General features: G+C 50.2%; 1 protein-coding gene across 1 annotated transcript; it reads right to left on the bottom strand.

The window, feature by feature from the left end:
- Positions 1-380: 380 nt before the first annotated feature.
- Positions 381-8,292, bottom strand: CRABP1 (cellular retinoic acid binding protein 1). The gene is made up of 4 exons (XM_002825721.5): positions 8,123-8,292; positions 7,400-7,578; positions 5,003-5,116; positions 381-677 (listed from the first exon to the last, which is right to left on the bottom strand). Exons 1-4 carry the CDS (start codon positions 8,190-8,192, stop codon positions 627-629), a joined length of 414 nt encoding a protein of 137 aa, XP_002825767.1. The 5' UTR covers positions 8,193-8,292; the 3' UTR covers positions 381-626.
- Positions 8,293-21,273: the final 12,981 nt, after the last annotated feature.

The following is a 21,273-nucleotide window of genomic DNA, read 5'->3' as shown; positions in this document are numbered from 1 at the left end:
GAATCCCTCCACTGCTTGTCTTTGGGTGCCTCCCCATCGTTTGCTGGCTCTATTCATCCTGCCAGTATAAACAGTCCCTTCATTATGAGCTCTTCCCTGTTAACCCTTTTAAATGTGCCCTCTCCAGCTGGGAACTACTGATACCAAGTAATTCAATTGAATAGCCACACTGGGAGGTGCAATCACACTTGGATCTGCAGTCTGGATCCAGCCAGTCTGCAGGAGCCCAGCTTGCAACTGCTGATGTATGCTCAAAGCCCCACACCGAGGCCAGCAGGCCAAAGCTGAGAGTACTGCACAGACCAACACAGTGCTAAGGACAGTAGGTACACAATAACTCCCATGTTGAAACTGAAGAGGCAAACCAAAAAAAGGAAAAGGTTGAGACACGTCTAACCAGTTTAATGACTTTGAAACCGTGCAAATGCCAAACTATGGAGCACTAGGGATACCAAGGCCTTGGGGGGTGGGGGGGGGGGGTGGGGACACTACAACATAGTCATGGGAAAACAGGATCACCTAATATTGGTAGGGGAAAAGGGCGGTCCACCGGCAGCTCAGAACTATGACATATTCCTCAGGGGAGCCTGCATCCCTTCCTGAAAGTAGGAGCAAGCCAGCTGCCTTCACTCTCGGACATAAATTCTGGTGCAGACCACGTCATCGGCGCCAAACGTCTGCAGAGAAGAAGAAAAGGAAAACCAATCAGTGCAGATGCCTGTGCAAAAATGTTTAAAGCATATCACTAATAAGGCCACTTATTGCCCTGTTAAAAACTCTTTGTAACAGACATTCAATTTCCTGTGTGTGTGCTCAGGCTAAGCATTAAGGGATATTTTTTCCCCCTTAAGCGCTATTGGCAAAGAGGTAACCAGAGTATAGAATTATGTTATATACCATTTTCCTTTGCTTCTGGAACCCGTAAAATGCTGACATAAGAAATGCCAGGAGTTTGGGTTTTAAAATTAAACTGAAAGGGAAAGAATGTCACAATGGACATTTCTGAAGTGGCTCTGTCTCTTTCCAAATGACTTCAAGATAGATAGAAAGAAGCTCAAGCAGCTGGGGTCATGGGGCCCAGCACTCACCAGCCAGTTCTGTTCCTTGCTTTGGAGAAGGAATAGAACTGCTTTCCAGGAAGCAGTCATCTAACCTGGGAGACAGGCTGAGAAGCTGTATATGTAATACTCGAGTCACCTGCAAGCTAGAAAATTGGTCTCAGCTGCAAAAGCACAGCATTGGCTTCCAAACCTAGCTCTGCAGCTCACAGCTGGCTAAGCTTGGGGCAAATGTTTTCCTCTCATGGCCTGTTTGGGAAAGGGACAGGCAGGGGCTGGTGTTGAGGAGAGGGGTGGAATTGACAAGATGATCATCCAAAGGCTCTTCCAGCTAAAATTCTATGGCTCTTTGTTTGTTTGCTGTAGGGAGGACACGAATCATTGCACAGATGGAGGACGACATTTTTCTGCTGGCCCCTGAAATGATATTGCCCATAAGTAAACTGTCTCAACTTTCCGCCAAAACTAGCAATTACTCACAGGCCTGCTCTCCTGGGCCTCTCACAGGCAGTTAGAACAGGGAAAGCAATATGTATGTTAAAAAACAAACAAACAAGCAAACGAAAACCAAGAAACAGAAATTCTCCAGTCTGTAAACCTGATGTGAATATGTTTGTTTGCGAATGTATATTTATGTGCCAGAAGGTCCTTATCTTTCAGATTCTCAAAGTGGCCTGAAATTAAAGAGATGTTAAAACCACTAAACGAGGCATTTAGCTATCCTAGGATCTTTATATTCTTACCCTGCCCTCTTAGTTGGTCATGAGATGTTCTCAGAGAACATATGCTAAAACATTATCCTGACACGTGTGCTTCAGGGAAATACTTCCAGTCCTTAGTGACTGAGGAAGCAGATGCCCATCACTAGCTTCTTTTCGAGACAGCCTTACTCTGTCGCCTAGGCTGGAGTGCAATGGTGTGATGTCAGCTCACTGCAACCTCTGCCTCCCAGGTTCAAGTGATTCTTCTGCCTCAGCCTCCCTCCCAAGTAGCTGGGATTACAGGCATACGCCACCACGCCCAGCTAATTTTTGGGTATTTTTAGTAGAGGTGGGGTTTCACCATGTTGGCCAGGCTGGTCTCAAACTCCTGACTTCAAGTGATCCACCTGCCTCAGCCTCCCAAAGTGTTGGGATTACAGGCGTGAGCCACTGCACCCAGCCACTAGTTTCTTTTCATGCTAGGGATCTCCTGACCAGACTGGCAGTTATACCCACTCCTGAACACCTTTGTCCTAGCCTCTTCTCTATTAGGAAGAAATGCAGGTGATTCTGCATGCTAGGAGGTGTGGGGCTTGACTTTCCCACCACAAGTCTACCTCGCAGATGTCTGGATGCCTCAGAACCATGTTAATTTTCCATAATTCTTTGAGTTCTACAGCCACGGACTGTCAAATGGCTGCCAGCATTTGGGTATTTAACGCTGTACCCTGGAGAAACTATTCTCGATAGCTGACAGCTCTCCCCGGCTAACAAATAGCTTCATGACATGAGAAGAAATCGCCGCATTTCCAACCACATTTGAAGTGCCCTTCTCAGCCTGCAAACTATGCTTAGAGGTTCCCAACGGAAACTCTCTGTAGAATATTCCAGAGTGGTTTGTGGGAGTATACTCAGTTTTCAAAGGAAGGCAACTTATAGCCTGGGGGCAATTTACTGTTGGCGCTGGGAGAGCTTATTTCAACGTAACTAGAATAATTGCCTCTTGTTATATAGAGACTGCATCTCTCTGCGTTTTAGATTTATTAATGATAATAACCCTTGAAACAAAAGCCCACATTTCAGATCCAAAATGCCAAGAGTTAATACTTCCTTTCCCTTTGAGGCTTGTATATATGTTTGCTGTGCCAGGGAAGGATGCAGGGATAGAACTGAAGTTGGGAGGAGGGAGGATTTGAAAGTGATGGGGTCCATCTAGCAGAATTTGGCCTGTGACTCCAGCTGCTCATATACTACAGAGGTTAATAAAATCACTCTTTCTCAGAGCAAACTGATCCTACTGAACCCTCAGCTACATTCTAAAACTCTAAAATCATCTCCCTCTTTGCTGTCTCTGGTACCAGTAAACCATATACGCCTTTTCTCCTAAATTTCCATGTCTCAGCCTCAAATTGCTCCCCCAAGCCCAGCAAGTATCCTTTCCCTGGAAACAATATTAACCAGGTTGCAAATTAAGCCAGTCCTTTCTCTGTGAAAGGAGAAAGCATGTTAAATCATCCCAGGGAGGGACGAGAGGAGAGAGAGAGAAAGATCAAGCAGTCTCAGTTCAAGTAATAGCTCAATTTAGGATCTTCTTGCAGAATAAACATGTAATTTCAAGGCTGAGAAGGACTCAGGGATCAGACTTCAGCTTAACCCCTCATTGTATAGCAGGGGGAAGAGCTTGGGAAGGGAAGGCCGATGCTCAGGTCACACTGCAAGTCTTTTCCTAGCACCCTTCAGCAGGCAGTCTCCTATTGACAACATTTCAAGGAGACATTCACTAAGATGGAGCAGAGATTAACAAAATACCTAATGGAGAACAAAGGATGTAATTTCCTGGTTACCCAAAACAGCTTTCCCCTTTTCTAGTCTGGAAGAAAAGGGTGGTTGCAAAAACCTTAATTAGTTTTTTTGTTTTTGTTTTTGTTTTTAATTTTGAGACAGGGTCTCCGCTCTGTTGCCCAGGCTAGAGTGCAGTGGCACGATCACAGTTCACTGCAGCCTCAAACTCCTGGGCTCGACTGATCCTCCCACTACAGCCTCCGAGTAGGTGAGACTACAAGCATGTGCCACCACACTCAACTAATTTTTTTTTTTTTTTTTTTGTAGAGACGGGGGTCTCACTATGTTGCCCAGGCTGTTCTCAAACTCCTGGGCTCAGCCTCCCAAAGTGCTGGGATTACAGGTGTGAGCCACCAATCCCGGCCCAGTTCTGAAACACAAAGGGAGAGTGAGGGGGATTGTTCTGCCCTCGGTCTTCCTTTGTTCTCTACCTAAAAAAAGGGGAGGAAGTGTGTGCTTAAATTATAGAGGTTTCTAATTTGGCCTCACTAGGTAAGTTTTGTTTGGCTAGAAGCAGGTGTTTAAAATGTTTTCGTCTGAATACTTTTTTTTTTTTTTTAGAGACAGAGTCTCTGTCACCCAGGCTGGAATGCAGTGGTGCCATCTCAGCTCACTGCAACCTCCGCCTCCTGGGTTCAAGTGAACCTCCTGCCTCAGCTTCCCGAGTAGCAGGGATTACAGGCATATGCCACCACGCCCGGCTAATTTTGTATTTTTAGTAGAGACGGGGTTTCTCCATATTGATCAGGCTGGTCTCAAACTCGCAACCTCAGGTGATCCACCCGCTTCGGCCCCCCCAAAGTGCTGGGATCTGAATACTTTTAAGGAAAAGCCTACCTTTTTTAGTTCCACAGGGCTCATCTTCCACACCGTGTTGTACTCAGACACTTCCCAAATTAGCATTTATTTTCTGGCTCCCAAAGACCATTGGAGTTTGCAAATCACAGGTAAAAATGTTCTCTAAAGTTCTGAGTGCTGATGTGATAAAAATTACTGAAACCTTTTCCAGCCAGCAAAAGGGGGAATAAGAATGGAAAAAAATCCCTCTGCCATGTGAGCGTGGGGACCTCATAGAGCCTAAGCATTCCAAGCCTGTTGAGAGGGGAGCTTGGCTTAAAGCATGTCACTGCCACTGGGATGTATTAGTGTGGATAGTGGCAGGCACTCCAGCCTGTCTCTAGCCGATATTCCATCCTCTGAGCCACTCCTTTTTCCTGCCAACCTTTTAACAATGATTTCCTCTGACCTGAACTGTCATCTCGGGTTTTCTGCTCTAATTTTAATCCAGGGCAAATGGTGTCTTTCTCTGAACGGCTGAGTGAGGAGGACATATTTGTGGGGCCCATCTCGGGCCCCCTCTGGGGGAACTTCAGGATTATTTCAGGGTCAAGGGTTCCCTACCAGGATAAGTTCATCGTTGGCCAGCTCACGGGTCCAGTAGGTTTTGGGGCCGTCCCCTTCAAGAAGAGTTTGCGTGCAGTGGATCTTGTTCTCATTCTCCCAAGTGGCTAAACTCTGCAGGCGGGAAAACCATTAGTGACATTAATTAGAGTCTCAGCAGCGGGAGCAGGGACAACAATGAGCATTGAAAAATCATTGCTGTGCAGAGAATCAACACATGGTCCCTGTCAGCAGGCCACAGATTCTTCTCCGCTGAGCCTTATAAAGTCCAAATGCAGAGTGCTGGTCACAGATTTTATGGGGTATAAATACACCTTGTATAACACATACACACACACACACACACACACACACACACAATCTCTTACTGAAGCAGCAAGGCCTTAGGCATGCTTTACATCTCTAGGAATAAAATTTAGAGCATGAAATGATTCATTTATATAAAAATTAGCTACCCCTTCAAACAATTTGGATTTTATTTATTTTTATTCTTTTTTTTTTGAGATGGAGTCTCGCTCTGTTGCCCAGGCTGGAGCGCAGTGGCACAATCTCAGCTCCCTACAACCTCCACCTCCCAGGTTCAAGCAATTCTCCTGTCTCAGCCTCCTGATTAGCTGGGATTACAGGTGCCCACCACCACGCCCAGCTAATTTTTTGGGTATATTTAGTAGAGCTGGGGTTTCACCAGGCTGGTCTCGAACTCCTGACCTCAGGTGGACATAATTTGGATTTTAAAAGCAAGAACCTTCACATCAGAACCACAAGATTTTACAACAGTTAAGACACCAAGTTTGTAACCACATCTGTCATCAGCCTATCAGGAGCACGATTCCCTGCACGGATTTTGGGATAGGAACGTCCTTTCTGTTCACTCCTCATCAGATGTAGTGTACCCCTACACTGATAAACCTCGGTGTCTTTGGCTCTGAGGGTGAAAATGCTGCCACTTTCCCCGTTACATCCCTTTAGAAAAAATTTAAAAAGCACATCAATCTGAAGGGTCTTCATGCTTTTGAAGGTGGGAGGCAAAAGGAGGGATTTCCTGAAGTTTTCCCCAGTGTCTGCACAGAGCTAAGTATGGTACAGCTGGGCTGGGGGGTGGGCCAGAGCTGAATGTGCACATAATCAGTTTTTAACTAACACATGGGACACATTCATTAGGCAAGGTGTGGGGGGATGGGGGGTGCATAAAGCCCCACTCTCCCGGCTGTTGTGTGAACCTTTAATTTTTTTTTTTTAAATCAGAATTACCCTTCCTGGCAGTAGCCACCATTGGATGTCCCCAGACTGAGCCCTGCCTATTGCCAAGCCTCCTCTCTTAGACTCCCAGCCTTTCACTCTATGCTGCCCTGCTCTTTGTTTCTGCAGTGTAGTTTAGGCTTCAGATCCCACCCCCTCCAAGCGTGGAGATCATTTCCAGGCTATGACAATTCTGGAGCCAAAGATTGCCTCCTAGATCAGCCTGCTTCTGAGGAGCTTTTTTTCTTTGTCCTTCCAAGCCCAGTGCTCAGAGAGTTCCATTCCGAGACCAGACCAGGCACTGCTCAGGAAAGGTGAAAGAAACAATTTCCCACTCTCTGGAATGTTACGACTTTTTTCTTTAAAAAAAAAAAAAAAAATTGGAGAAGGGGAGGGAGACATTTTGTCACTTTTTAAATAAGTGGTAGCACCGGTGATTATTTTTCCATCTGGTTAACCAAATGCAATTTTTGCCCATGCAAAAAAGGAATGTACAACCCCTTGCTTCAATCCACCGGTTCATCCCTGGGCCGCTGTATGGAGAAATAAAAAAAACTCTTGCCCTTGAGGACTAAGAGAGGGCAACTAGTCCATTTTCCCAGCCAGAACCTGCCTTGCTTTTGGAAAGACTCCGCCGTTCCTTTAAGGAACCAGGCTGAGGGCGGGAAGGGGGAGGTGACGGGGCCATCGGGACTGCTAAAACTCAATCAACAGCGTACCTAGGCGGCCCAGGGACCCGGGCGGGCGCGGGGGATACAGTGGGAAAGGAATGCAAGAGCTGCAGCTTCACCTGCGACAGAGAACCTGGCGGCTCCTGCAACCTGCTCTTCCTCCTGCGCCGCCTGCGCTTGGCGCCGCAAACCGCTGCAAAAGCCACTGCTGGGAACGCGGCGCAACCCAGAGCCCGCTCTTTAAGCGCGGCTGTTAGCACCCCGGGAGGCGGCTTAGGGATGGGGTTGAGATGGCATGAAGGTAATACTTTGTCTTGAGCCAGGGGCAACTAGGATGCACAAACCCCCTCTGCAAACAGCCAGTGTACACGCCCTGCAAGGAAGGCGCGCCACAGGCTGCAAAGGGAGACATAGGTTCCTCCAGCAGCAGTGGGCCATGGACACGGAGCGGGGACCCGGGGACGCTGTACTGGCTCTGGGGCCTCACCCTGCACTTGCGTCCGTCCACGGTCTCCTCCTCAAAGCCTTCTCCGACCTTGAAGTTGATCTCAGTGGTGCGCACCGTGGTGGATGTCTTGATGTAGAACTGATCCCCGTCCTGGCGGATCTCCACGTGCGGCTTGGACGCAGCCGCTACGGCCACTTTCCTCAGCATGGCGTTCACACCTGCGCAGGGTGCACCACAGGCTCGGGTCACGGGGCCTCGCCGCCAGTCTCGGGACCGGTCGGGCACTGCTCATACCCTAACTTTAGAAAGGGGCCTTAAAATTGATCCACTTGTTTCCCTGCCCTCGCCCTTGTTTTCGAGATGAGAAACTGAGGCACAGAGAGGGTAAGTGACTTTCCTCGGGTTGCACAGTGAATTTGTAGCAGAGCCTGGTCTCAAATTTGAGTGTCCAAATTTAAGTCCCTGATCCTCCTTGCTCTCCCGTAATCTCTCCTCGCTATGATCTAGCACGAGATAAAATCCGCACCATCGAGGAGGGCGCCAAACATTCAGCAAACGTTGTCTGAACCCGTGGGTTCCGGGATCTCTACCAGCTTCTCCGAGACCCGGTGCGCCTGGGAGACAAGGCGATCTATTGCCCCGGGGACTCCCTCCTGCCTGGGCTCCCCAACTTCCACCCCCCCCAGGACCGGGGCACTTCCGGGACCAGGGCACCTCCGGGCCGCATCTCCCCGTCGGGGCGCGCCCTCTGCACCAGCTTACCCAGCGCCTTGAGCAGCTCGTCGAAATTCTCGCTGCTGCGCATCTTCCAGGTGCCGGCGAAGTTGGGCATGGTGGCGGTGGCGGTGGCGGTGGCGGCGGCTGCAGGTAAGGACAGCGGCGGCACAGCGGGCGCACTCTGAGCTTGCAAGGCGCAGACTGGCGCTTTGCGCCCAGCGCTGCGCGCCTTGAGTCACTAGGAGAGCGCCCCCCACCCCGCCGGGCTTCTGGCCCCGCCCCGCCGGCCCTGCCCCCGCTCCCCCGCGGCCCCTACCCAGTATGCGCTCAACTCCCAGCCCAGTTGTGCCTCAGCCTCCAGAGGTGCGGGCACCCGCTCTCCAACTGGGGGCGCCTCCACCTCCCTCAGGACACCCATATCCCGCTTTAAAATGGGTGGTGGGAGAGGGGTAGCTGAAACAAGATTGGCTTGGAGGGGATAACTGTTAAAGCTGGGAGATGTGGACTTGGGTTATGATTCTACTCTTCTCTCTACTTTTGAATATGTTTGAAAATATCCATAATGTAAACTTAAAGTGGATAGAGAGCGGGGCCATCAGGGTATGGGACCCACTCTTTTATCACCTCCGGTCGTACCTACTGGGTGTGCCCAGATGGTGTCCCTTCCCTCCCAGTCCGGGATCCTATTCTGAAACCCTCTCCCCGAATCCTCACGCCCCGCACAGGAGCCATGGGGAGTGAGTGGCAGGAAACCGCAATCCCCATCAACACCAGCTTGGGCACTGCGGTGCGAATCCACGAGCTGCGGGTGCTCCGCGTTCCGAGTGCAGGAGGGAGCCAGACCTTTGTCAGGGCTCAGGACAAACTGTGGGTGGAGAGGCGTGGACTGAATGAGCTCCAGAATCTGGGCTAGGTGCGGCCTGTTTTGCAAAAGCGTGAGGCTTTGCACTCTTCGGGCAGGCTGTGAGGGCCAAGGGGAGGAAGTCTTCTCCGTTTGCTCCCAAATAACCTAAACATCACAACCTAAAGTCCCCTCGGTGTTTCCACTAAGGGAGTACAAACACTTCACCATTACCCTTGTAGCTCTTCTCTGTACATTTTCCTTCCAGCTTTTTCCCGCTATTTTACCATCTGCACACCTCAGCCAAACTGTACAACTCAGGATTCTAGAACGTGCCATGCATTTTATTATCTCTAAGCTTTTGCCCATGCCATGGCCTCTTCCCTGAATGCCCCTTTTCCTCTTCGGGTTAACCAAATCTTGCCCATTCACCAAAGCCCCTCTTTATGCTCTCTCTTTTGTGAAATTCGATTTCCTAATAAACTGTGATTATTTTTCTCTGAATTGACAGGATTCTTGTCTGGTCCTGCTCTTGTTCAAGTCTTCGCTCTGCTATAAACTGAACTCCTGGAGGGCAGTGATCGTTTATCCACTTGTCCTCCCTTCCTAAGGCTTAGCCAGGTGGGGCTCGATAACTGTGCATTGATTTGAGAAGGATGTGGTGGTGGCCTGGGGTGAAGATTCCCCCAGGACCTTGGGGAATCTGTGCTGAGTGCCTACTGAACAGGGCCCTGGAAACTTCTGGAGGTGGCTGGGGCTGGGTTCCTGCCAGGAGGCCCCGAAGAGCTGTCTAAGACAGCAGCTGAGGACAGGAGACGGGAGTGGGGCCATCACCAGCTGGAAAGGGGCATGGGCAGGGCCAGCATTCTGGACGTGCCGTCTGTGCAGTCACACAGGGCCACGCACTTAGAAGGGCCTGATAGTTAGATTGGAAAATGGAAAAGCAGGAATGCTCTGCTATTGCCAGCTTGAACGTCAAATACTTTTTTGTTTGTTTGTTTGTTTTGAGACAGAGTCTTGCTCTGTTGCCTGGGCTGGAGTGCAGTGGTGCAATCTTGTCTCACTGCAACCTCTGCCTCCTGGGTTTAAACGATTCTCCTGGCTCAGCCTCCCAAGTAGCTGGGACTACAGGCACGTGCTACCACGCCCAGCTAATTTTTTGTATTTTTAGTAGAGATGGGGTTTCACTGTGTTAGCCAGGATGGTCTCGATCTCCTGACCTTGTGATCCGCCCTCCTTGGCCTCCCAAAGTGCTGGGATTACAGGCGTGAGCCACCGTGCCTGGCCCCATAATACTTTTTGAACAAGGAGTCCTGAATTTTTATTTTGCACTGGGATCTGCAAATTAAGTAGCAGGTCCTGGATGTGGGAGGCAAGGGATGGAGCTGCCATAGAATCAAATCCACTTCACAGAGGGTCGAGTGCCTCTCCAGTGAAGGGGCAAAACAGGAGTGCCACCCAGCTAATGCAGGCCTCCGCCCCCATCCAACACTCCTCCCTAAGAAGGCTTCAGCCATCTAAAGGGCAGGGCTGGGGAGGGACTGGGACAGGAGGCTGGAGGAGGGCAGCAGGGTTGGAGCAGCATCCTAGTTTACAGCCCAGAGAGACCTTGTGAGGATAGTCAGAGGGCCGTGGATGAGGCACAAAGGTGACAGAGAGCTCTTGCAGCAAAGGCGTTGGGTGGACAAAGAGGGAAGAGGGAAAGAAGAAGGTGGGGGAGGGAGTCAGAGAGAGAATGGGGCAAGAGGGGCCAGAAGAAGGTGTCCACTCCAAAAGCTGGTGATACCGGGACAGGACAGTGGTGCTGTTCTGCAGGCACAAAACAAGGGCGGGAGCAGGGTCCAGGAGTGAGGAGGGCACAGCCAGTTCAGCAATAGAGTGGGAGGTGATCCCGGAGTCCGTGTGAGCCCACTCTCCTTGTTTTTAAGACAGGGTCTGGCTCTGTCGCCAGTGCTGGAGTGCCCTGGTGCCATCTTGGGTCACTGTAACCTTACCTCCTGGGCTCAAGCAATCCTCCTGCCTCAGCCTCCCAAGTAGCTGGGATTACAGGCATGCATCACCGTGCCTGGCTAATTTTTGTATTTTTAATAGAGAGAGGGGTTTGCCATGTTGCCCAGGATGGTCTCGAACTCCTAAGCTCAACCAATTTGCCCACCTCAGCCTCCCAAAGTGCTAGGATTACAGGCATGAGCACCCAGCCTGCTGTCCTTGTTAATGGAAGTTTAGAGGTGACCAGAGCAGACAGGAGGGGCCAGGACTTCTCAGAAGCCCCAAATCTCATCAGGTGGCACATGGAAATGGGAAGGCAGGCTGCTGTCACCTTCCTGGCTACTGGGGAAACCCCAGAGCCAAGAGGGCCACCAAAACGCCACCGTCATGGCTGGGCACATTGGCTCACACCTGTAATCCCAGCACTTAGGGAGGCTGAGGCAGGTGAATCACCTGAGATCAGGAGTTCGAGATCAGCCTGGCCAACATGGTGAAACCCCGTCTCTACTAAAAATACAAAATTAGTCGAACATGGTGGTGCGCCCCTGTAGTCCCAGCTACTCAGGAAGCTGAGTGAGGAGGATCACTTGAACTCAGGAGTCCTAGGTTGTAGTGAGTGGAGATCGTACCACCGCACTCCAGCCTAGGCAACAGAGTGAGACTCCGTCTCAAAAAGAAAGAAACAAACCAACAAATAAACAAACAAAAAAAGCCACCACCACTGCGGTGTTTCTGTGGATCCAGAGCAGGCCCCCTGCTGGGCAGAGACCCAGCTCTTGGCCTGGGTCTTCAAACAGATAGGCAGAACCATCTGAAATGCTCTGACCTCCCTGTCTTCTCTCCTCTTCTTTCACCCCTTCCATTCACTAACCTTGCTGACCACCTCTGTGAGCCAGGAACTGGGTGCACCTCTGAGGATAGTGACCACTCAAGATCCAGGTCCTGTCTTGAAGGTTCACTGTTTACACAGGAGGAAATAACCTAGAGACTCTGTGAGCACCACATGAGCTAATAGTGCCTGAGTGGCAGGTACTGAGCCCAGCCTGGGTTGAACCTTAGGAGTGGATCCAGAGGGGCTGTGAGAGTGAGGGAGTACAATCAGAAGAACAACATGTGCAGGGACAGGAGTTGTAAACACGTGCAGGGGCAGGGTTATGTGTTTGGGAACCACATATCTTTTGGCCTGGCTGGAGTGCATACCTTGAAGGGAGCAAGGTAGGAGGTAAGACAAGAGATGAGCTGAAGGCACTCTTCTAAGGACAAAGGATCATGAATGCAGTGTTCCCAGGTGGCCACATAGAAGGATTTAAGCAGAGATGAGCCATGGGCCTACAGCATATTTGGAAAGTTGCCAACACCACAGTGTGGAGAACGAACGAGAGGAGACAAGCGTATTACCAGGGACGCAGGGAGGAGGATTTTGCCCTGAACTAGGAAACCAGTGATGATGTCGGCAGTGGGTTAGACCACAGTGGTTCCCTAAGGCTAATCTGTGATTTGAGTCAGGCATTACAGCAGCCTGGGGAGCTTTCTAGAAATTCAGATTCCTTGGTCCCAGCCCAGGAGATTCGGATCCTATAAGTTGTGGATAGGGCCCAAGAAACTGTGTTTGGTAAGTTTTCCAAGTGATTCTCCTTGCACAGCCAGATTGACTTTACAGTATGTCATGACTGGTAGGGGTGAGGGAAGTGGGAGCAAGAGGCCAGAATGACTCGTGGATTCCTGGGTGGTGCACTTGGTGGTCTCATTTGCTGCTATAGGTAACACATGGATGGTAGATGAGTTTTATTTGGGAAGCTTTGGGTTTGAGTTGTCTGGGTATCCAGGATCCAGTGGGAAGTGTGGTTTTGGAGTTCGAGAGAAAGGTCTTAGCTGAAGACAGGGATGGGGGTCACCTGTTTCCAGCAAGCAGTTGAAGACATGAGTGTGGATGAGATGTGTAGAGACAGGACACAGAAAGAGAAGAGCAAAAGGCCAAGGGTAGAGCTTGGAGAATCTCAGTGTTTACGGGTCAGATGGAGCAGGTGAGTGCTGAAGGAAGCAGGAGGGGAGAAGGAAGAAAACCAGAGGGTGATGCCCTCCTGGTCAAGGAGCCCAGCATTTTTTAAAATGAGGGATTGGCTGGGTGTGGTGGCTCATGCATGTAATCCCAGCACTTTGGAAGGCCAAGGTGGGCGGATCACCTGAGGTCAGGAGTTCAAGACCAGCCTGGCCAACATGGTGCAACCCTATCTCTACTAAAAATACAAAAATTAGCCAGGTGTGGTGGCAGGCACCTGTAATCCCAGATACTTGGGAGGCTGAGGGAGGAGAATCACTTAAGCCTAGTGGGTGGAGGTTGCAGTGAGCCAAGATTGCACCACTGCACTCCAGCCTGGATGACAGAGTGAGACTCCATCTAAAAAAAAAAAAAAAAAAAAGGAGGGATGGACTAACAGTAACAACTGCTCCAAAGAGGTTCATGGAGGCAAGGGCCACCAAGTGTCCCCTGGATGAGCATCAGGACAGTCTTGGTGACTGCAGCCAGAGCAGTTTTAGGAGGTGGTTGGGTCTGAAGGCAGGATCAACAGGTTGAGTTTGGAAAGGAAAGCGTGAAATTGGAATCAGAAAATGTAGACAACTCTTTTGAAAAGCATGACTGTAGGGGAGGGGAGAGATGAATTGGAAGTTATGAGAAGAGGTAGCACCAAAGGACTATTCAGAGTTTTGTTGTTTGCATTTCAGATGGGAGGGATTTGAACATATGTATAAGGTGAAGGCAGAGACTAAAGAAAAGACAGAAGGTGCAGGAGAAATAGAAGATGGACACAAGTGGTAGAGATGGGAGAGGAGGAGACCCAGAGTGCAAGTGGAGGTGTCTGCCTTCCAGGTAAAGGAACCAGAAGTTAAGGTGTTCCTGTCTGTGTCCTTTCCTTTCTCTGTGAAGTAAGAGAGGGGTCTTCTGCAAAGAATGAGGGAAAAGTTGCAAGATGGGGCTCTTGGAGAAAGCTTGGAAGAGCCCCTTCTGAAAATAGGAGAGGTGACTCAGGGTGCACAGAAATGATGCTCCCACCTCCCTCACCAGGAAGGGCTCCAGGAAGGTTGGAGAGCAGGACAGGGGCTGGCTCCAGATTTCACCGTGTAATGTGCTTTTCTCCAGCAGATCTGGGACTCCAACATATAGGTGATGGAACAGTGGGCATGTGAACTGATGCAGAGACAGAGACGGAAGAGCAGAGCAACTGAGAATGATGGCAGGAAGGGGTTGAGGTGTAGGACCAGGAGTTCTGGGCAGAAGAGGGATGGAAGTTGAGCCAGGACAGGGCTTGGTAGGGAGGGAGAAAATGGAGGAACTCAAAGGCCTGGAAGTCCTGTGAGGTTGAAGGATTGGTGTGCTGGGGCAGGAAGGCAGGCAAGGTCAGAGCTTAAGATACTGCAATTTAGGATAATGATAAAGCCATCTTTGAGATGTGAGTGTACATTATTAATCTCGAAGAAGGCCATTGGTGTGCACAATTTCCTAAACATATTGAGTCTTATAACTGGAGAATCTTGTAGGACTGGTGCTTCATAGAACCCACTTCAATCAACTCCGATAAAAGATAATGGGAGCTGCCAGGCACAGTGGCTCATGCCTGTAATCCCAACACTGGGAGGACAGGGTGGGCAGATCACTTGAGGCCAGGGGTTTGAGACCAGCCTGGCCAACATGGCGAAACCTCATTTATACTAAAAATACAAAAATTAGCCAGGTGTGGTGGTGCATGCCTGTAGTCTCAGCTACTCAGGAGGTTGAGGCAGGAGAATCGCTTGAACTCAGAAGGCAGAGGTTCCGGTGAGCTGAGATCGCACCACTGCACTCCAGCTTGGGTAATAGAGTGAGACTCTGTCTCAAAAAAAAAACCAAAAAAAAAGGTAACGGGAGCCATGGAAGGATTTTAAGGAGAAAATGACTTGGTCAGATTGCATCTTAGACAGATCTTGCTGGTGGCCTGCATGGAGGATGGATTGAAGGAGAGTGAGAGCTGATACATCGAAAAGAATGAGGAGTCTACTGCAGTGGTCCAGGCAAGAGATATAGAAGGTTAAAGCTTGAGGAGGTATGAGATCGGAGAAATATTTAGAAAGTAAAATATTTATTTCTAGAAATATTTAAAGTAGGACAAGTAGGACAGATTAGAGGTTGGAAGCAAAGGATAAGGAGAAATAGGTGCTGAGTTTCTAGCTTGGATTTGACGTGGAAAGTGAGACCAACCCAGATGGTGGTAAACAATTTTGTAAGGAGGATGCTGACTGCCAGCTTGGATATAGGAGCTTTGAGGCTCATGGGGACAAACAGATGGAAGCGTTCAGAGCATGAACTTCAGTGAAGCAACAGGAGGGAGTGTTCTGGAAGGCCTCGAGGATGAGGGAGTCAGTTTGCCACAGTATAGGAACCCTAGAGAGAGAACCCATGGAATGAAGGTGTAGGGTAATGTGAATCACCATGACATTTGAATTTGGAAATACCTAGGCTTCAGAGTAGAGCACCGATAGCAGAGTGGGAGGCCTGGGGACAAGAGCATGGAGTGCCAAATGGACTTCTGGTGGTACATGGTCTGGGAGCTTGGCAGTGCCTGCCTGGACAGCTGAGGACAGGGATCAGACTTTGGGCCCTTACTGCTCAGCCCAAGGAGACTTGACTGGCACTGGCCAGTAGGCAAAGGTGACTTATTGGCTGAACACAGCTACACAACTGTCAGTGAATTCTATGACTGTGGGATTCTAGCACATTGCAGGGTGTTTTGTGTGTATGGTGCTCAGGCACACATGTGCTTACATTCAGGATCCCCTTATTGTTTTGGCTGGAAAAGCTGATCTTTGAATCTCTGGAACTTGAGGCCAGGGGTTTGAGACCAGCCTGGCCAACATGGCAAAACCCCGTCTCTACTAAAAATACAAAATTTAGCCAAGTGTGGTGGCTGGTGCCTGTAGTCCCAGCTACTCCGGAGGCTGAGGCAGGAGAATGGCGTGAACCTGCGAGGCGGAGCTTGCAGTGAACCCGTGAGGCGGAGCTTGCAGTGAACCCGTGAGGCGGAGCTTGCAGTGAGCTGAGATCGCGCCACTGTACTCCAGCCTGGGTGACAGAGTGAGACTCCAGCTCAAAAAACATACAAAAATTAGTTGGGTGCGGTGGTGTAAGCCTGTAGTCCCAGCTACTCGGGAGGCACGAGAATCGCTTGAACTCAGGAGGCAGAAAATACTTTTTTTTTTTTTTTTTTTTTTTTTGAGATGGACGTTCACTCTTGTCGCCCAGGCTGGAATGCAATGGCACGATCTCGGCTCACTGTAACCTCCACCTTCAGGGTTCAAATGATTCTCCTGCCTCAGCCTCCCGAGTAGTTGGGACTACAGGCACGTGCCACCACACCCAGCTAATTTTGTATTTTTAGTAGAGACAGGGTTTCACCATTTGGCCAGGCTGGTCTCAAACTCCTGACCTCAGGTGATCCGCCCGCCTTGGCCTCCCAAAGTGCTGGGATTACAGGTGTGAGCCACTGCACCTGGCAAGACTTCTTGGAATGAAGATCTGTGAGTAGATGCACTTACTCACCCACTCACCATGTTTGGAGGGAATGCTATGTGTCAGGCATGGGGTTTAGAGGCGAAAGGACATGGCCCAAGAATGGGAACTCACAGGCCACTAGGGAAGAGAGATGCACCAAGATAAAGTTTGGGACAATGTGGTAGTTGCCATGAAGGCGGAAAGGGGAAGCATTTTGGGAACTCAGGAGAGGGCATCTAACCCTGGCAAGTTTGGACTTCCCAGAGAATATGACATTAAGCCTAAGCAGGGCCCTGAAGGATGAACAAGAATTTAACAGGCAGACAAAGGGGAAAGGGCATTCTGAGCAGAGGAAACAGCAGGGGCTCAGAAGGGAAGCTGAGCAGGGCTCTGAGGCCTCTTGCAGCTCCAGTGAGGGACAGTCTGCAAGGAGCCTACTGGAGAAGGGACTTCCCTGGCAATCAGGTAACCTCACCTTAGAATCCAGGGACCTCAGTCTGGACCACTCCTTCCTCTCCCCAGCACCCACCCAAAAGGGTTTTCTCAGCTGGCTGCAGTTGTCTATGGTGTGTGGCCAGTTCCTGGTATTTCCTCTCCTGATGTGGATTTCTCAAAGGCAGGAGCTCAGGCCTGGGCCCTCTCTCCAAGACCCCTTTGTTCTCTGGCTGGCAGCCTAGAGTCTGGCTCCCCCCTTTGCAAACCCCATGTTGCCAGCCCCTCCCAGGCCACTGACCTGCATCCCTGCCTAGGACATTTCTGCTGAGTGTAGCTACTTTTGCCTGGAGGCACGCCAGAGCCTCAGCCCCCAGGGGCCCGCTGGCCTGGGGCCCCACACCGTTAGGCAGGCTGAATTCATGCTGGAAGAATGGGGGTCAGAGTTCAGTCCCCGAAAGCTGGGGGCTCTGAAGAGGGTCCCAGTGGGGGTCTTCAGGGCAGCTCTTTGTAGTGGGGGCTGGGGCCACCATGCCCAGGACTATCTGGGAGTCAGCAAAACAGGACAAAGAACAGCAGGGTTCCTGGGGAAGAATGGCATTTGGGCTTCACTTGCCCTGCTTGGTGGGTTTCTTCTTTTCTTTTTTTGAAATGGAGTCTTGCTCTGTCGCCCAGGCTGGAATGCAGTGGCCTGATCTCGGCTCACTGCAAGCTCTGCCTCCCAGGTTCACGCCATTCTCCTGCCTCAGCCTCCCGAGTAGCTGGATCTACAGGCGCCCACCACCGCGCCCGGCTAATTTTTTGTATTTTTAGTAGAGACGGGGTTTCACGGTGTTAGCCAGGATGGTCTCGATCTCCTGACCTCGTGATCCGCCCGCCTCGGCCTCCCAAAGTGCTGGGATTACAGGTGTGAGCCAGGTGGGTTTCTTTTGGGTTAATGGAGTGGAAGGAGGACTGGACTGGGAGTCAGAGGGCAGACAGCACCAGGATTGAAGGAGTCCTGTGGATCATGGAGTCTCTTAGTAGAATAAAAACAAATAGCTAGCATTTATTGAGCTTTCACTATGTGCCAGGCACTGTGGCAAGCACTCCGTGAGTATTCATTCATTTATTCCTTATCACTGTCCTGTGAAGTGGATACTCATTTCTAGATGAGGAGACTGAAGCACAAGAGGCGAGGTACCATGCCAAGGTCACTCAGCTAGTGGGAGCCAGAGCTGGGAGGTGGGCCCAGGTGGGCTGGCCCCAGATTTATGCTGTTAGTTTATTGTACAGAAGGGGACCTGGAGGCCCAGAGAAGGGGTGCCTGGGCTCAGGTCACACAGTGGAGCAGGAAGTATCCCTCATCTCTTGCCCACCAGCCCCAGGGATCTTGGACTCATAGGCAGTCTCCAGGGCCTGGGACGTCTGACCACCTGAAGGCTAATGAGAACAACTCTGCTTAAAACCAGGGCCAGGAGAAAGGGTTGTGGCAGATGTATTGCTCTGTCCACCTGGGCTTTAGTCCTGGATTGCCACTGAGTGGCTGTACAACTTGGAGCAGGTCACAACTACTGTGAACCTCGGTTTCCTCCTGTGTATTAATAAAATGGAAGTGAAAATACCAACCATGCCTGCTTCAAAAGGTAAAATGAATTAATAAATGTGAAAACAAAGGACCAAACAGCTGCTTATTAGAATCTAGGCTCGACTCAGTCCTGGCCTGCCCACCTACCCTTAAATGGGAGCTCTGGCTTCTTCTTTAAGTGACTGTTACACTCATTCATCAAACATTTATTGAGCACTTACTATGTTCCAGAACCTGTAATCAAATAACTCTATGGGTTTTGTTATTATATCCATTTTATAGACTTAGAAAATAAGGGTCAGAGGTGAACTGACCTACCCAAGGTCACAGGGAAGTAATAGTCAGAACCACGATTTGAATCCATGATTGTCTCTGTTGACAGTCTGAGCCTCCTAGAAGCTGATAAGTGAGGCTGCTTCGAACGTCCATAGTGCCGCATCATCACCCTATAGCAGGCACAACGATGAAGGAGTAATCTGAGATGCTTAGGAGCAGGAAGGAGGGAATGACTGTGCCAGGGGCAGTCCAGGAAGACTTCAGAGAAGGGGTGGCCCTTGAGCTAAAGCTGGAAGATTTAGTTTGCCAGGCAAGTGCTTCGGACAGAGCAAACAGCAAGAGCACAGAACTGGCAGTGGGAAAGGCAGGGATGTGCAAGAGATGGAGGGAGCCTGGATCCTAGGGTGCAGTGGGGCAAGCGGGGAGCTGGGAACTGACCTGTAAGGGCAGCAAGGAGGAACCCAGGGAGGCTGCCACACCTGCCAGAGGGTGCTGCAGCCTGTCACAGGGCATTACTGCTGCAGGGCAGGAAAGGTGAGCTGCCCACGTGCAGACGTTGAGTGCAAAAGAGTTTTGTGAGGTCTACAGTGTTTCTCTAAAACAATACACCCCACCAATGTGGAAAATCAGATTTCGTGTCAATCCAGATTCCTGGCTCCTCTTGAAAAACAAATGATCTGCTAACTTGGGGCTGACCTCCTATATCACAATCTGTTATGAATTGGATGGTTTCCCCCCACAAATTCACCTGTTGGAGTCCTAATCCCCAGTACCTCAGAATGGGGACCTTATTTGGAGATAGGGTCTCTGTAGAGGTAATCAAGTCAGAATGAGGTCATCAGGGTAGACTCTAATCCAATATGATTGCTTTCCTTATAAGGGGAAATCTGGACCCAGAGACACTTGGAAGAAAGATGATGTGAAAAGAGGCAGGGAGAACACGGCCATCTGCAAGCCAAGGAGACAGGCCTGGAACAGAGCCTTCCCTCACAGCCCTCAGAAGGAATCAATCCTGCTGACACCTTGACTTTGAACTTCTAGCCTCCAGAACTGTGAGACAAGAATTTTTTGTTGTTTAAGCTGCCCAGGTTGTGGTGATGTGATACACAGCGCTAGCAAACCAATATGCAATCCCTGGCAAGCCAGGAGGAAATGCCAGTTGAGGGTGCCCTCCTCTAGGCTTCCTCCCCACCCCTCCTCCAAGTTCCCCTTGCCCCTGCCCCATTTACCACCCTTGCCTGTGCCCTGCTTCCCCCTTGGGCCATGGAGGTAGAGCCTCTGCCATTTCACTCTGCCTGTCTGTCCTACTGTGAGGGGCTCTGTGGTTAGCCCCAGCATAACCTGGTTCACTCTAGCTGCAGGAGGAACAGAGAACCCATGTGAGCCTGGTTGGTAGGCTGTGAGCTGGCCCTTCATCTTGTTGGGGAGGTTTGAACCCGGGAGAACCAGTCAGTCCTTGGGAGGGAGTAAGCTCTGTGAAGGGTCTGAGCTGGAAGAGACTTCCTGATTGTCTGCGCCCTGTGGTCTGTGGACCAGCAGCATCAGAATCACCTGGGAGCTTGTTAAAATGCAGAACCCCAGGCCCCAAGCTGACTTGCTGAATCAGAATCTGCATTCTAACAAGGTCCCCAGGTGATTCATACTACATTCAAGTTTGAGATGCACTGGATCTTAAATGTCGCTGCACACTGGAACCACCTGGGGATTCTAAGTGACTGCTAATGCCTGGGTACCTTCCCCAGAGACAATGATGTGATTATGCTAGGGTGGAGCTTGGACATCACAGTTTGAAAAGCTTCCCAGGTGACTGTAATGCACAACCACATTTGGGGACTGCTGGTCTACTGTGGGTATTTACACCAACTCCCCTTCCCACCAGAAAACCTTTATAGCAAATAGCAAAATTGGAGCTAGTGGGTCCAGAAAGAACTGCCCACATCCACCCCTTACCACCAAAATAACTCAGGCTGTCTGGGGAAGGGCCTGTACAGATGACTCCTGACCAGTGAAAGCCATGGTCGGAGCCCTGTTTGGATGATTAAGAAAGCTTCTAGTCCTTAGTAGTATTTAAGGTCTTAAGTGTTCTGTAAGTTCTGGGAGGGACTTGAAATTGTAGCCAATGCCCAAAGATGTTAAGTGACTTACCCAAGGTCCCATGTTCTTCTTGGCAGAGCTGGGACTTGTGAGAGGGTGTTTGAGTCCCACTTTGGAGCACTTTGTTGATCAAAGTCAGTGGTATAGTCTATCCCTTGGAGCATGTGTCCTCATGTGTCATTAAAAGAGTCATGGCCTGAGAGCACTGGGCTGACTTTGAGTCCCTATTGTGAAATTCAAGATGTACCCAATTCAGATGAACTTTAGAAAAGGCAGACAGGCTGCAGCTGATTCTGAGGCCCAGGTGGTTCTAATGAAGGCTGAAGGGAAACTATTCCCTCTTGGAAACCAGGAAAGGACTAGCAGAGGAAACAGAGGTGGGACCCTGCTCCCCGATGTAATAACCCTCCCCCTGTGCTGGGGTCATTAGTCACTGATGATTAGCTGGTGCTTTTAGGGCTCAAATGTTGGAC

This window comes from Pongo abelii, chromosome 16, assembly GCF_028885655.2.
Source record: "Pongo abelii isolate AG06213 chromosome 16, NHGRI_mPonAbe1-v2.0_pri, whole genome shotgun sequence".
NCBI lineage: Eukaryota > Metazoa > Chordata > Mammalia > Primates > Hominidae > Pongo > Pongo abelii.
The sequence above is the reverse complement of the archived record's forward strand: the minus strand, read 5'-3'. Positions and strand labels throughout refer to the sequence as shown.